We start from the raw sequence: 15,642 nt of genomic DNA, 5'->3' as shown, positions 1-15,642 counted from the left end.
GGGGCTGCTTGCTTCCCACTCTCTTCCCAGCAGCTTCCCGAGCCGTTTACTAACTAAAGGATTTTGTTTTTTCCTCCTGCTACTTCAGTGCCTTTAGACTGAGGGTAAAGAAGGGGCAGCTGCAGTTCCAGAGCTTTGCATTCCTGGCCGAGCCGTGCTTGTGTTTGCATGCAGAGCCATCGCCTCCCCTCCAACTATTTTAATCATTTCAAAAGGGTGGGTCAGCAGGCATTTGGCAGCGGCTCCTTTTCTATAGCTGAGGTGGAGTCAGCCAATGACCTGCAAGCCTGGAAAATTTTGCAGGGCAGTTCCACTGGACGGCTGTGCGGAGCTGTGCCATTTGAATTTCAGCACAGACACTCACTCACTGCGCTCCCCATTCCTGGCGTGTCTCCCAGTGCGGAGTTTAGCTGAGGCTCGGGCTCAGTTTTCCCTGCTCTCTCCCGGCAGTGACAGCTTCTCCGGGCTCCGTGAGCCAGGACTCCCGAGCCACCATGGAGGACACCACCTTGCAAATCATCGAGCCACCCACCGTTTCTGAGACCTCGGAGGAGCAAGCGCCCGAGGAGCCCATCAAATCCGACCAGATCAACGGTGTGATGGTGCTGACCCTTCTGGACAAGATCATCGGAGCAGTGGATCAGATCCAGCTGACCCAAACACAGCTGGAGGAGAGACAGCAAGAGATGGATAGCGCAGTGACCAGCATCCAGGGAGAGCTGACCAAGCTGACCAAGGCACACACCACCACCAGCAACACTGTCAACAAAATGCTGGAGAAGGTGCGCAAGGTGAGCGTCAACGTGAAAACAGTGCGGCAGAACCTGGAGAAACAAGCTGGGCAGATCAAGAAGCTGGAGGCCAATGAAGCCGAGCTCCTGAAACGCAGAAACTTCAAAGTCATGATCTATCAGGTAAGGAGCTGTTTCACTATGTCTTTACATCCTGTTAGTGGGTGTTTTCTCTGCTGAGGGTCCTGCCACGCTGCATGTTCGGCCCAACCCTCTCCAAAACTCCCCAGATTGTCTGGCAATCCAAATTGAGTTGGGTCCCCTGTCACTCTCATTTGTGGTTTAATATTTTCTCTGTGTCCTAAGACAAAGTTTGACAGAATTGTCCCATTTAATTTTAAGGCAGAGAGGGAACAAGGCCCTAAGAACTCACTGCAATGGGCCAGAAGTATCAAAATAACCCGATTTTACTGCTTAGCTCAACGAAAAGCAATAGTGCTCTGCGATCTGGCAGGGGGTGTTGTAAATCCAGCTGCCAATGTCTCTTCTACAAAGAGACACCATGTGTATGGCTACGTGGAGACCGATAATATTTCAGATTTGTGACATGCATCTGGTAACAAGTGATAGTAACCCCAGCCTCAGGGTTACTCTGTCCAGCCAGGGCAAATAGAACTGTCAGAGAAAATCCAGCCCCCTGAGCTTGGCAGTGCTTGGGGTGGTCTTTGCCGAGGGTTTGTACAATTCCCATCTTCTTTCTTCTGCATCCTGCAAGCCTTGAACCTCCTTGTTGTTTGGTCTCAATAATAGCTTTAGTTTGCTTAACAATCATCCCCTGCACTAAGTGTTGGAGTTTTCACTTAAACAAGGAGAGAGAGAGGAACGTGATTCTGTCAGGTTTCCTGCCTGGAGTTAGTTTTCCGCAGCAGAGCAAACTCTTCTATCGGGCCAGAAAAGCGAGTGAAACAGTTAATGCTGCAGTTGAAAGCCTCTGGGTTAATAATAGCCAGCACTCAAATGGAGAAGCTTCGAGTGCTGATCATGTGAAGAGAGAGAAGAAAAGCAGAATAAAAGGGAGAATGGTCCATAGTGTGAGGTTTGAGGGCAAGTGGCTCATGACAAGCTCGGGGGTCGGACACTGCGGGACTCCTTGGTTCAGACCTTGAGCATTTGTTGTTTTATCACGGCTGAAAGGCTGAGATACTTGAGCTGGTTCAGATCATACAGGAAACACAACCAGTTGTAGACAGATATATGTGCATGGATTTATTACAAGCCTTTTGTATCTATTTATCCATGGAAAAAATAAAATAGAAGCAACAACCACCGCAAAATGAGAGGAGTGAAGGGAATTGTTTAAACATAACATTCCATGTCAGTTACGGAAATAGGTAGGAAGTTGGCAAGGTTCAAGGTCCTTGGGAAGCATCCCAAACATCTGCAGGTTAGTGTTTCATGAGCAATTTGTGTTGATTTGCTGTGGCTTATTGATATTGAGTAGAGTTTCTTTTTTAATATGAAAAAGCAATCCTGCTTCTAAAGGCTTGGGGCCTGTCTTTGCTGCTGTGGTGAGGATGGAGCAGCCTTGGAAAGAGTTGTTTGGCCAGGGGCTGTGCCAGGGACTTGAGAAATCATGGAGGTATTAGGGGAGGAAATTATTTGGGATTTGGGATCATTTCCCAGCATGGATTTTAGTGTGATTTGAATGCCACAGAGCACAGGTAAGGAATTCTCCAGGTTTGCAGCATGTCAAATGGAGCTGTTTGTGCCCTCATGGACATGCTGGTACTTCCATGGGAGCCAGAGCAGACCCAGCCCCAGTGGGAAACATCCAGTGCTGGGGTCCACCCTGGGGGTTAACTGAGGAATTCACTGTGCTTTCCTAATGGTGTCTACACTTAAAACCAAATAATTACAAAATAACTCTAATTCAGTGTCTCACATCTCCGACCCCCCCACTACCAAAGTGTGTGTTGGGTATGTTAGTGATCATGTAATTAATTCTGTGGTGCTGAGCACATTATCTCTCATCTCTGACTCAGAAAAAGCTACTTTCCCAAGCTGGGAGTGAATCCTGTGTGTTTTCAGTTGCTGTGGAAAAAAGTCCAAAGATTTATTAGTCTTTTATTTTGGAGAATAAGAGATAAACTTATCCTAAGAGATGTAAAAAGTTCCATAATTCCAGCAGTGACTGTTTTTGGGTGAGAGATCTGAGCAGAGCAAGAGTCATGTTCTGTAGGGTTCAATAGTGCACAGTTCTGCAGCTGGAAGAAATAAAGGAGTTAAAGACAAATTAGCTCTTTGCTGGTTCTTGAAGTTTGATTATTCTCTCAGCATCCTGAGGCTTCAGCCATTGTGGAGGGATTATTTCAGGAGTGCAAATAAGACCTTTTGCACCTTGGGGGGAAGTCAGACTGCCTGTGATAATTGTGTTTTGCTTGCTGTAGATTAAGAGGAGATGAAAACCAAATTTTTATCAGGGAAAGCCTGACCTGTGGCATGATCCTGAGCACGTCTGCTGGGGTAGTTTCAAAATTTGGGGGAGAAAGTGCAGGGCTGGATATCACTCCCACATCCTGGCTGAGGGGAGGTATTGAGCAGAACATTTACAGGCATCACTCCCAGTCCCATCCATGCTTGTGTTTTCTCACTTGCTTACCCTCTTTGAGCTGATTTTGCTGGGACCTGGTCTGATTTCTCTGAGTTAAGAATTTTTTTGTATAGATTTAATAAGTTGAAAACAACCATACTGCTCCAAATGACTCCATCCTTCTCTTTTGAAAACTTGTTGAGCCAAAGCAGAGGTGACAGCTTTGACAGGCCACTGTGTACTCAGACATTCAGTGCAGAACTTACCTTCCTAAAAAGTCTGATGGCAATGAGTGCCTGCACTGCTCAGCACCCCCTGGGAACAGAGCTCAGAGCTTCCTTTGTGCCTCTGTCCTGGGCTGCTGTCTTTCAGAGAAATCAGGACACCAAAAAATTCCGTGAGAGTGGTTGCTAATAAAAACAAACTAAAGTGACTTCATCCCAAATCTCCTGGTTTTAGGATCCTGAACCTGGGGCTGGTTACTGCAGTTCATGGTTAAATAATGGATGTCCTGTGCTAGCAGCTACTGCTCTGAAACCAGACTTTGTGCCATGTTCAGCTGGAGAGTGGCACGTGGCAGTTTATGTAAGCTTGGCATTTTCCTCCAACTGGTTTTTGACAATTAAACTTATTCCTGCAAATGCCAAAGGCTGATTTTGTTACAACCGGACAAACCCTTGCAGCACTCGGCACACACACAGAGTATTGAATTTCTAAAGTGTGCTGGGCCTTTATTTTGAGGCTCGTGTGGGTGCTGAGCTCTGGGAGCTCTGGCTCAGGATGGGCAGTGTTTTCTTTGGGAAGAGCAGCCTTTGTCCAAGGGGTGTGAGTGTGTGCTCCCCACACTCCTGTTTGGAGGCTCCAGTGAGGCTCATCAGCTCTTCAGGGGGCTTTGGTAGCTGCTCTGAGCTGTGTGAGATGTGAGTTTCTGTGGGAAGGGCTGTGTGTTGGGAGAGCAGGGTGGGATCTGGATCCCAGCCATGCAGTGTTGGGTGGGTAGGGCTGGGCAAGGAAATATAAATAGCCCAGCCTGGCTTTGTGCTCGCGTGGGCCTTATACGGACGGGAGCAGCGAGTCTGTACATCGAGAGAAGGAGGGGCAGATTTCAAACCCACACATTAATGGGACAGATTCAGAGGCCAGACCTGAACTGCCTCGGGTTTGGGTCTGTGCTCTTCAAAAGAGAGTGTGGAAAAGGATATGAGCTCAGGGGGCTTAGTAAGAGCACAGGGCAGGGAGCCCAGGATAAATAAACCCACTGCCCCCGGGTTACAGCCTTTCTCCACTGCCCAAACAGAATGGCAGCTGTAGCCCTGAGCTATGGTTTTGTTTCAAATTAATCATTCAGAAACTCATTCATGATGAGTTTAATGGCAGTGGAGCATTGACTCCAGCCAGCAAGATCCACAGGTTTGAGGGACAGCCTGGGTGGGTGACGTGCCTGCAGTTGAGTGGAGCTTGCCCAGCTCCCAGCATTAAAAAATAAATAGGAATTTCCAAAGCAGTTTGACAGCACTGGGATAGGCATGGGCACCAGGTACCTGCAAGACCAGCTGGCTTCACATGGCTGAGAGATCTCTGTGCTGGAACATCCATCCCTCTTCCCAGTGGGTCACAGCAGGGATTTGCATTGCAGCAGCCACTGCATTTATTTTCTGAAAATACTTTAAAATAAAAAGCAGGTTTCACTTTCACTGCAAATCCAGTCTAAAGCAGCTCCTGTCAGTGCTGCCTCCAATGTTCCCCCATGAACATCCTGATGTACAAAAATCTTGCATATTCTTTGCATATTACGGAATTATAAGAGTCTCAAGATAATAATTCAGAGGAGACTGAGCCTTAAAAAAAGTCAGGATGTTAATAGCTCTGACTCTTAGGTTTTTTTTTGGTGCAGATTACCAGTCTACCATAGACAACTCTGGAGCATGGATTTCTCTGTTGCAGCCTAGTATCAACTGCATTAATATTTCATTGCTCAGCTATTATTTATAAGCAGTTGGTGCCAGAACTGTTTGCTTTGCTCAAATCCTTTCACCATTATAGTTACAGACTGAGCTGTGCAGCCATAAATTGTCTCAGAGCAAAGGGCCAGAGGCTGCCCAGCCATTGGGATAGGGTTAGATTGGATGAGTGGTGCCTCAGGAAAACAAACCCAAGGTAATATCCCTCCTGATCACATACTCCTCCCTCAGGCCTCTCATGTGCACAATGCAGAATCTACAGCAATGACTCATAAACTATTCAGCAACAGGCTTAGCCCTCTTTTATTCCATTTGGGATGGTCCTCTTGATTCTGCAAGATCTCCTACAGCTTACAGGGCACCTGAAGAACTGTGGGTCCACTGTCCAGCTGTGAGATAGACAAAGAGCAGAAACAAAATGTGCGGTATCAGTAAAGGAAAATCAAATATTTAGAATAAAAAGTCTCAGGATGTTTAGTCTCCAGCTTTATGGGAGGATGCAAATGTCAGTGTCTGCAAATCATCTGTGATACAAACCCCATCTTTGCTGCTTTGCTGTTCAGGAGCAGCTCCAGAGTCATCAGTTAGTTCAGACAGATTTATCCGGGAGGAGTAGATCTGAGAGGAAAGCCAGTGTTACAAACAGACTGATAATGGCATCAAAACTTTTTAATCCTAACAGAGGAGGGGAAAAAAAGCTCCTTTTCACTTCCAATTTATTTACTTCTCTGTTTCCTACAGCCCTGCCTCTCTTCTGACTCACTAAAGGCAAAACCATTTTTCCAAGCACAGCTTTCTTCTCTCCCCACCCTCCCTCCCTTCCTTTGCACCAGCTCTGGTGCCTGTACCAGGCTGCTGTTTCTCTCAGCACATGAAGCAGATCCAGCTTTTCAGACACAGCTTTCAGGACACAGTGTAACTGGATGTGCCTGACAGAAAGAAGTGCCAGGCAAATTGCACAACATCCAGAATTACAGAGGCTGGGAGGACTCTGCCAGTCAGGGAGATGCTCCTTGAGAATGAACTATTTATCCCTCTAACATTCACCTAATCCCAGCCTGATTTGCTTTCTCCCCTCATACTTTAGATCTTCTTCTCTCAGAAGTATTCCTTGGTGACTTCTTACAGCAGGACTCAAAAGTCTCGTCCCTAAGGCTTGAGGCTTCTTTTTCATGGAGTTCTTGGCACTATTGAAGACAAACTTTGTCCAACCCTGGGAACCCAGAGTCAAGGCCCTGTCTGACTTTGCTGTGTCACTGGGTGCAGAGATCTGGGAGCTGCTGGGAATTATCCAGCGCTGGTTTAGGGTAAGGTCAGTACGTGACAAAAACAGCGGATAGAGTTCTGGAGTTGTAACCGCCTGTTTCAATCTCTGCAGCCTCTGCACTTGAATCAATAAACACAGGGGTTTAAAATCACCACCCTTTTTTTCATGATCTTACACCTACAAGCAAACTCTGAGTTCAGCTAAGCAAAGAGAGACACATCCCCAACAGGCGACACTGAATTCCTGTGACCATGAGCAGAGTCTGGCCCTGTGGCAGTGGCAGTGGGAATGTGCCTGAACCCACAGAAGAGATCCTGTGTCTCCTGGGACCTTCTGAACCAGAGACAGACACTCTTCAATCTCACAGATATTTGCTGACTCTCTTTTCTTTCAAATTCTGCTTCCTGGCTTCTCCCTTTACTAAAACGTACCCCTGTGCCTTTTCTCTCTGCCTGTTCTTGTGCTAACCCAGATCACTGTTGGTGTGTTCTTAATCAGATTCCTGGCAGGAACAGGTAAGTGTTTCCACTGTGCTTCATTCCCCAGCCATTGAAACGCAGTTTTCCTCATCTCAGCCCCAGAAGATGCCGCGTGTGTGCCTTGAGTCTTCGCCAGGGACTGCCCTGTGAGCCCAGCCCGTGGAGACAGGCCCAGGGCAGCAGAAGACACACGAGGAGGCAGCAGTTTAGGGTCTCATCAGCAGCACCCCCGAAGATCACTCTGAACCTCTTGGAAGCTCTGGGAGCTGCTGATTGCGAGCCTTTGCTTCTCTCCTGCTTGGGGCTGCCTCAGGCTCCCAGACCTGCAGGGCTGATCCTGCTGCTGACTAATGTGCTTGCTGCATGAGCGTGGGTGTGAGGAGCTGGGATATTCCCTTGGGTGATCTGGGAGCAAGGAGCTGCTGTGTGTGGCTTGCACGAAGGGCAAGTGGCCAGGGGCAGTTGGCTCTGCTGGCATCTGCTGTGACTGGGCAAATCCCACCTGTTCTTTGAGCTGCCATTTCCCCCTCTGAAGCACGGCCAGGGAACACTCACCTCCTCAGGCTTTTTGTGAGCGTTAGTTTGTGATTGTGAAATGGTTTGAAGTTGTTGTTTTAAACAGGTAGAACAGGCAGAGAGCACAAACTGTGACATAAACTTCCAATGCCTCAGGCAGCCCCTGCAGCATCTTCCATTTTCATCTGGCCACAGACACTCTGCTTGCTGACAGTCAGGCCCTGCACACACTGGTGACTTTAACTGCTGTTCATGTAAACACTGAGGCCACAGAGGCCACAGTGGCCTGTTGCCTTCCTGTCATTTGGCAGCTGCTGGACACAACGCCCCGAGCTGCAGCTGCCCTTTGGGAGTCACCCAGCAGCGTGTGCAGCACTGTCCAGTGGGAATGACCACCTGCATGGACAGGACTATTCCAAGAGCCAGGTGAGGGTGAACCAAGTCCAGGAATTGTGGTCCCTGGGCAAAGATGCCAGGGAAAAATTCTCCTTTTCAAGGAGAGTGTCAGATGTAAGGAAAAACTTCTCTCTCCGTCTTTTGGGTATTTTTAATCTAGCAATTTCAGTCTCCACAGAAAAGGTCTCTTCCACCAAGGCACTGGAGAGGAAAGCAAAGCCACCTCTGTGCAGGGTATCTGGACATCCCTGAGCCCTGCTAGGCTCAGGGTGCTTCTCAGGCATGCTGCTGTTACTCAGGAATAGCTGAATCCTCCTTCCCATGACACTGCTGGAAGGTCAGCACAAAACAGTGTCCTCTGAGGCCTGGCAGAGTAGAGCAGTTATCATGGCAACGGGAGAGCAGAACTTGTTCTCCCCTGGCACGGTTTGACCTGACCTGGAGGGTTGTTTGCTGCCCAAGCTCCTCCTAATCCTCCCCCGGCCTCCCCGAGGCTGCGATGCAGGAGGGGCTACAGGCTCCAGCTCACCCAGCCTTGGATCAGCCCGATTTGGTCATAGTGGAGCCCAGGAATGTGAGCTGGTCGTTTTCTGCACGTTATGGCTGCAAATGTCAACCAAACTCACTGTTTGTGCTGTTGCAGTTGTGTAAAAATAATGGAGTGAAATGAATTGCAGATGTGATTTGCATGTGCATGTGAGAACCTTCCATTAAACCTTCCAACTGGAGACCAGAGTGGCTGGGAGTGCTGGGACTCTGTTTCTTACACACTGACTGAGAATGCAGCTCAGCTCTGTGTCTCCTTGGCCTTTTATACACCAGGGGAAGTGTTTATGTGTGTTGTAGCAACCAGGCTGGTGTCCATGGCCGTGGGCTGCGGGTGACTCACTGCCAGGGAACTCGAAAACAATGTCAGATAAAAGCCCACTCAGGAGAGCTGGGAAGAGACTGCTGTGGATCCAACAGCTCGGAATTGTTTGAAGTAGGAGGACACAGGGCAGCTGGCAGCCAGCTGCCTTTGGGCTTGGCTGTGGGCACTGGGGCCCCTCTGGGTGCCCACAAAGTCCACAGATGGACCGGCCCAGTGCCAGGGAGCTTCCTGAAGCACAGCTCATCCCAGGAGGTCTGTGCTGCAGGGATAACACAGGCTCCCTGTCCCTGTCCTGCTGCTGGCTGCAGCTCTGCACCGTACACACAGCACAGAGTTTGCTGCTGCTGGTACCGAAGTCTTCTGAAAAATGTTGTTTACCCGCTGTCCTTGTGCCAGTTGGATCCAAGCAGAGAGGACAGAACTGGTTTGCCTCTGCTGATTGGGAGCCAGGTTTTGAACACCCCAACAGGCAGGGATGCCAAGACCCAGGATTTTGGACTCGCCCACTTCAGGATCAGTGTTTTCCAAGTAAAAATAGAATGCCTGGTGTTAAAAATGTGGCTCAACTGGATGAGTCATGAGTGAAATGAAGTGCAGAGAGCATAGTGCCTTGCTCAGAGCAGGGATTTGTACAGCAGCCACCCGTGGGCCTGGGATGGTTCTTGATTGTTCCAGTCACGTCCCATTATCTTCCATGCCTGTGTCTGCAGGCATGTCCTGCCCACACTAGGCAGTTCCCCTTCCCCACTGGAGAAACCTCCCAGGCAGGGAGGAGGAGACTCTTGGTGGCTTTTGGGCAGTGCCTGAGTGCAGGGGGGAGGAACATGCAAGGGATGCCCAGCAGAATGTGCCTGTCCCCATTAAGATGTGCCAGAGCTGTGGATGTTCTTGCACCAGGTGTGCCTGAACCCGCAGGAACGCTCCCTGAATGCAGGTGAGCTTGGACACTGGGACTGTCCCTTAGCACACTGCTGAAAATCCTCCAGTGGTCCCCTAGCTGGTTATCTACAGGTCAGAACAGCAATCAGTGAGGAAATACAGGAATTCTACCATGCTTAGGGGAGAGAGAGGCCGGGAGCAGGACGTGAAGGGTTTCCCAAACACAGCTGGAGAAAAACTCTCAGAAACGGTCCCAAGGGGGGCAGCTGGGATCCTCACGTATGGGAAAGGCTGTGCTCCCTCTGTGCCTCTGGGTCTGATCCAGGAGGTGCCTCCTGACAGAGGCAAGAGCAGAGCTGTGAGTGCTGCAGGGCTGGGGTTGGGCTGTGGGGGTGGAGTGGGGCTGGCAGAAGTGGAGAAGTGCCCGAGTGCAGCCCTGGGATCACAGAGCTGGGCAGCTGCTGCTCTGCGGGTGAAGTGCAGGATTAGGGAGATCTGCAGGCACCCCAAGAGGGGTTGTTCCCACTGTCCCATGTATCCAAAGCTGCTGCTGGCAATGTCTTCATGGCTGTGAGGGAAGAGCTGCAGGATGCTGCTGAGGCTGGATGGGAGCATTGCTGGTGCAGCCTATCCCATGACATCAGAAAATTCAGTCAGGAGTTGGATATACTGGTGTAGCACGAGGAAAGGTTGTTATTTATGTGACAGACACGGCGTTTTTGAGGTGGTGTTTCTTTCTCAAAACACATATTCTGGAGCTCACAAGGGGCTGATAGGATCAGGGTTTGCAGGATATGGCCCATTTCCAGGGACAGCCCTGCCAGGCAAGAGGGGGATGCCTTTGTTCTGGCTCATTGTGTTGACTCAGAGGGAAGGAAGTGGCTGGAGTTCCTGATGTTCTGCTGGCTGGGCAGGTCCCTGGAAGTTTCTGGGATTGCTCTAGCAGGTGTTGTTGTGGAGAACAGGATCCCTGCCTTCCCTGTGATGTGGGTTTGCCCTGGACTGACCTGGCCCTCTGGAGAACGCGTGTATTGTTTTCTGCTGAAGTGGCTCATCAAATGAAGAAAACACATGTTGGCCACTTCACCTTAATCTCCACAAAGTAGATGAGACCTGACCTGTGATCTGGAGAGTGAAGAGCTGCACCCAGCACAGTTCTTTGCTCTGAAGAAAACCCACAACAAAAGCTCTACTCCAGCAGGCTCTGTGTTTTCACCACAGACACTGCAGACTGTGCCATCCTCACTGACCTCAGTGCTCCATGGTGCTCGCTTTTCACTGCTCACAAAGGTTTCTCCAGATGCCCTTGTGCTTCCAGAACCTCACCTGGCCCAAGGAACCTGTACTTGGGGAAAAAATGAGAAAGTAGCTGAGAGCATCTGGATTTCGCCCAGGTGAAGCTGTGCTGGAGTCACGTATTCAATGAGTTGTGTCACTTCTCCAGGGGTGCAGGGCTCAGAGGGCTGGGCACAGCACCCATGTTTGCAGGGAGGGGATCTCCTCCTGCCTCTGTCCAGGAGCTCAGGGCAGAGCCAGAGTGGCAGTGACCTTGGTCAGTCAGGGCAGTGGCGTGCGGTGGGACAGCTCTCAGGGTGTGCACACATGCCGTCCCTTCCGGCACTGAGCAGGGACCGGGATGTTCTGTCCCACAGCAGCACCAGGAACACCCCTCCTCATGCCTGATGGAATGACCATCCCCAGTGTCCTGGCTCTTGGCACCTGTGCAGCTCGTTCGTGCACGCCTGCAGCGGAGCAGTGGCAGCTGCTGTGACACGCAGCGCATGGGAGGTGCCACAGCAAAGTCACTCTCCTGGATCCCAGGGCACCTCCCCGAGCCGGGGGCACACAAATCACTGCTGGTGTTCCAGGGTTTGCCCTTCAAGCACTTGGGGTACACAGGGACTGCCCCTTGATTTCCCTGGGACTGGAATCCTGTCCTTGCTCTGTTCTGCTGCTGTCTGCCCCAGGGCTCAGAATGGCACCTGGCCATCCTGCTGCCCAGGCTCTTCTCCAAACCTCAGCCCAGCAGCTCCGAGTGCCGTGTGCCCGTTCCACACATTGCCCTTTGGCTGCTGCTGGATTTCTGACAGCACTGGTCCTGGCAGCTCCCACCTCTCCCACCCAGCTCTGTAGATTAAAACTGCTTGGGCAATAAATTTCCGAGCGTGAGCTGCAGCCCTGCAGCTGTGACGCTCTGTACAGTGACGGGCTATTTCCAGCCTCTCCTGGGAACAGAGAGGTGAATCACTGCAGCAGGGACGCATGCTATGTGCTGCTCAGATGAAAACCAATCCTGCTCCAGACTTGTGCCCCTCTCCCGGGCACATGCTCGTCCTCTGCCACTGGGATCAGAAACTTGGCTGGCTCAGCCTTGTGGAGAAGCTGAATGAAACCAGCCCTGTCCCAAGCAGAGCTGTGTATCCTTGCAGACCAGGCTGGGTGAGTTGGGACCACTGTCTCCACCATCTCCAGATATGGACTCAGGCAAATTCTCTAGCTTATTCCCCAGTGGAGAAATAGGAAAAACAGGGCAGCCTGCTGCATCCCAAGAGATGTCCCAGCCCCACATCTGGATCCTGAGGCCTTGGGAAAGTCTGAGTGCAGCCTGGGGGCAGCCAGGACAGCTTGTGCACGCTGGTGCTATGGCCAGACTTTCAGCTTTGGCTGAGCCTCTGCAGTCCTGCACTGCACCGGGGCTGCAGCTGGACCTGGCCAGGCTGGAGACCTGAAGAGCACTGTCCTGTGGCCAGGAGTGAGGAGCTGTGATGGTCAGGTCCTGGGATAAAGATGAAACTGGAGGGCACAGAACTGTGACACAGGCAGAGGAAGAAGGGAAAAGGCTCCAGTTTCAGTGCTGGGCTGCCTTTCCCATACTTCTGGTGTCACAGATGAGTTTGGAGCCAGCCTAGGGTGAGGAGAACTGGTGCCCAAGTCCTGGTATGAGAGAGTCCTAAGCAGGTCCTCTTCACAATAACTTGTCAGCTGCAGTAAGGGAGGATGAGCTCAGGCCTGAGGTGTGTTTAGCTGGGCGGAGGCTGATGGCTCTGTGGCACCATGGGAGGGAGGACGGGCCGGCTCCAGGGTTGCTGGTGTCTGTGTGTCTCACTGGCTCCGCTCTGTGTCTTGCAGGATGAAGTGAAGCTCCCATCTAAACTGAGCATCAGCAAGTCCCTAAAGGAAGGTGAAAAGCTGGAGAAGGAAGGCGAGGGTGAGGAGGTCCCTGTGGGTGAGGACCATGCGGAGGAGGACCACATCCAGCTCTCCTCGGATGAGGAGGTGGAGATTGAGGAGATTATTGAAGAGTCACGGGCAGAGCGCATCAAAAGGAGCGGCATGAAAAGGGTGGATGACTTTAAGAAGGCATTCTCAAAGGAGAAGATGGAAAAGACTAAGCTAAAGACCAAGGAAAACCTGGAGAAGACCCGCCACAACTTGGAGAAGACCCGCCACAACCTGGAGAAGAGGATGAACAAACTGGGCACTAAAATTGTGACAAATGAAAGGAGAGAGAAGATGAAGAGCTCTCGAGACAAACTGAGGAAGTCTTTCACCCCCGACCACACCATCTATGCCAGGTCCAAGACAGCTGTCTACAAAGTGCCACCCTTCACTTTCCATGTCAAGAAAATAAGAGAGGGTGAGGTGGAGGTGAAAGCCACAGAGCTGGTAGAGGTTGGTGGAGAGGAAGGAGAAAATTCAGATCTGATGCGTGGGGAGAGCCCCGACATGCACACACTGCTGGAGATCACGGAGGAGACTGACGCGGTACTGGTGGACAAGAGTGACAGCGAGTAGGACAGGCTGCAGAGCACAAGGGTTGTGGACGACAGCTGAACACATTATCACTCACATTTTGAGCTCTCCCTGCCCTGGAGCCCCAGGGAAGTGTACACAATGAATCCTTCTTACCCTGCAGAGCCGACGCCGATTCCCTGCCTGCTTGTACAAGGTTTATTTTATATTTTAGTTTAAGCACATAAACGTTAGGAACACGGAACTGTTTTTCTTACACTACTAAATCACCCTCAGAGACCAATCCTGCAGCAGCCTTCTTGCCCCACACCTGAAGATGGGCTTTGAGCGACAGGGCCCTGACCCAGCTGGAGAGTGCTGTCCCAAGACAATGGCTGTACAGAGTCCTCCATAAGAAAAACCTGGTGTCAAGAAAGCTTCCTGCAAGTAGCCCACCAGCCCACACCACCCAGCCCCCTGTGCCAGGCTGCACAGCAACCCCACAGGCAAGAAGACTCGCAGCACGCAAACCGGCTGCTCCTTCGGGGGACCAGAGGAACTGGGATGCAGCCGGTGCACGGGAGGGAAGAGCTGAGCAAGTCCTGTTGATGGGCAGCACATGGCCAAGCTGAGCTGGCATGGGGCAGGTGGGGCTGCTCCTCTCTTCCCTCCCAAGGTGACCTTTGCACGAAGCCACCCTGCAGCTGGGCCTGCCATGGGTGCCTGCAGGGTGTAACACAGCTGGGGCCAACTGCTCCTCCCCGCTGTGGCCCAGGGCCGTGGCAGGAACAGCACAAGCTGCAGGGATGTGGCTGCCAGAGATCCAGGGTCCATGGCAAGTGCCAGGGGCAGGGAGCAGCATGGAGGTGGGGTGCTGGATCTGCTCCCTCCACACCCACAGAGCTACTGGCAGCAGGCAATGAAGCCCACACTTGTTGCCCCGGGAGAGGGGAACACTCAGGCAGTGATAGCAGAGCAGCCACCACAGCTAGGGACTTGTTCCCAGAAGGATATGGGATTCACTGCTGCCATGTGAGGCTCTAGACCATCAGAAAGAGGCCTTGACACCTGTCCAGCACCGGATCTTGAGCACTTCTGAGCATCTGCTTTCTGCAGGGGTCCTGGCACAGCTCATGCCCGTGCCCATGTCCTGCGTTTTCCTCCCTGTGTCCTGCTTTCTGCAGCTTCACTCCCTGCCCTGAGTGAGGCAGCACAAAGGCAGCACACGTTTCCTTGGGGGCTCTGCCTGGCTCAGCCCCACTTGGCTCTTACATAGCCCCTGCTGCAAGCCCCAGCCACGCATTCCCCATCCTGCTCCCCCAGCACGAGGCTGCTGCTGTTCACATAACCCAGTAGATAATCTTGCTTTTCCTTTAAGAATTATTTTCCTTCAAATTGTCCAGTGCTATCCCGACCTCGGGGTCCTGCCACAGCTTCCCTGCCCACAGAAGGTGTGACCGGTCGGTTCCGTGTGCCGGCTGCAGGCAGCCCCGAGACACCGGTGGCCCCGAGGCTCCCGGTGTGGGGAGGCACTGGGCACCGGCTCTTGGCTGCTGGTGGTTCCCAGTCCGGTGTGGGCCCCAGCCCGCAGGTCACCTGCCCTCATGGAGTCTCTTGTGAGCCCACAGGCAGTTTTCACACGGGTTTTCTCTGAGCAGCGGGGCCAGGACAGCAGGGCCAGGGCGGCAGAAGCCTGGCTGATCCTCACCTGTCCCTGGCTGTGCCCAGGCAGCAGCGCAGCAATAAAGTCTCTTTTGTAAACCACCAGTGTGCGGCCTGTCCATGGCACCGGGCGCTGGGGAGGGGCTGCCACACAGGGATCGATCCCCAGAGCTTCACAGGGATTGATCCCCACAGTCCTATGGGGCTGGTCTCCAGAGTCCTACAGGATCCATCCCCATAGGATCCATCCCCTCAGCCCCACAGAGATCCAGCCCCACAGGGACCCATCCCCTCAGCCCCACAGAGATCCATCCCCTCAGCCCCACAGGGACCCATCCCTACAGGGACCCATCCCCACAGCCCTATGGGGACTGATCCCCACAGAGATCCATCCCCTCAGCCCCACAGGGATCCATCCCCACAGCCCCACAGGGATCCATCCCCACAGCCCCACAGGGATCCTTCCCCACAGGACCCATCCCCTCAGCCCCACAGGGACCCATCCCTACAGGGATCCATCCCCACAGCCCCACAGAGATCCATCCCCACAGCCCTATG

At 52.1% G+C, this 15,642-nt stretch overlaps 1 protein-coding gene across 1 annotated transcript; it reads left to right on the top strand.

The window, feature by feature from the left end:
* The first annotated feature begins 287 nt into the window (after window positions 1-287).
* Window positions 288-15,189, top strand: CAVIN1 (caveolae associated protein 1). The gene is made up of 2 exons (XM_015651147.3): window positions 288-914; window positions 12,820-15,189. Exons 1-2 carry the CDS (start codon window positions 495-497, stop codon window positions 13,483-13,485), a joined length of 1,086 nt encoding a protein of 361 aa, XP_015506633.1. The 5' UTR covers window positions 288-494; the 3' UTR covers window positions 13,486-15,189.
* Window positions 15,190-15,642: the final 453 nt, after the last annotated feature.

This window comes from Parus major, chromosome 27 (genome assembly GCF_001522545.3).
Source record: "Parus major isolate Abel chromosome 27, Parus_major1.1, whole genome shotgun sequence".
NCBI lineage: Eukaryota > Metazoa > Chordata > Aves > Passeriformes > Paridae > Parus > Parus major.
Note: the sequence above shows the minus strand (reverse complement) of the source record. Positions and strands in the feature narration are given on the sequence as shown.

What these genes read in the sequence shown, in the direction of transcription:
- CAVIN1 (XM_015651147.3), top strand. Translation starts at nt 495, where the DNA reads ATGGAGGACACCACCTTGCAAATCATCGAGCCACCCACCGTTTCTGAG. An exon ending in TCAAAGTCATGATCTATCAG is followed by an intron (nt 915 to 12,819) that starts GTAAGGAGCTGT and finishes TGTGTCTTGCAG; the next exon opens with GATGAAGTGAAGCTCCCATC.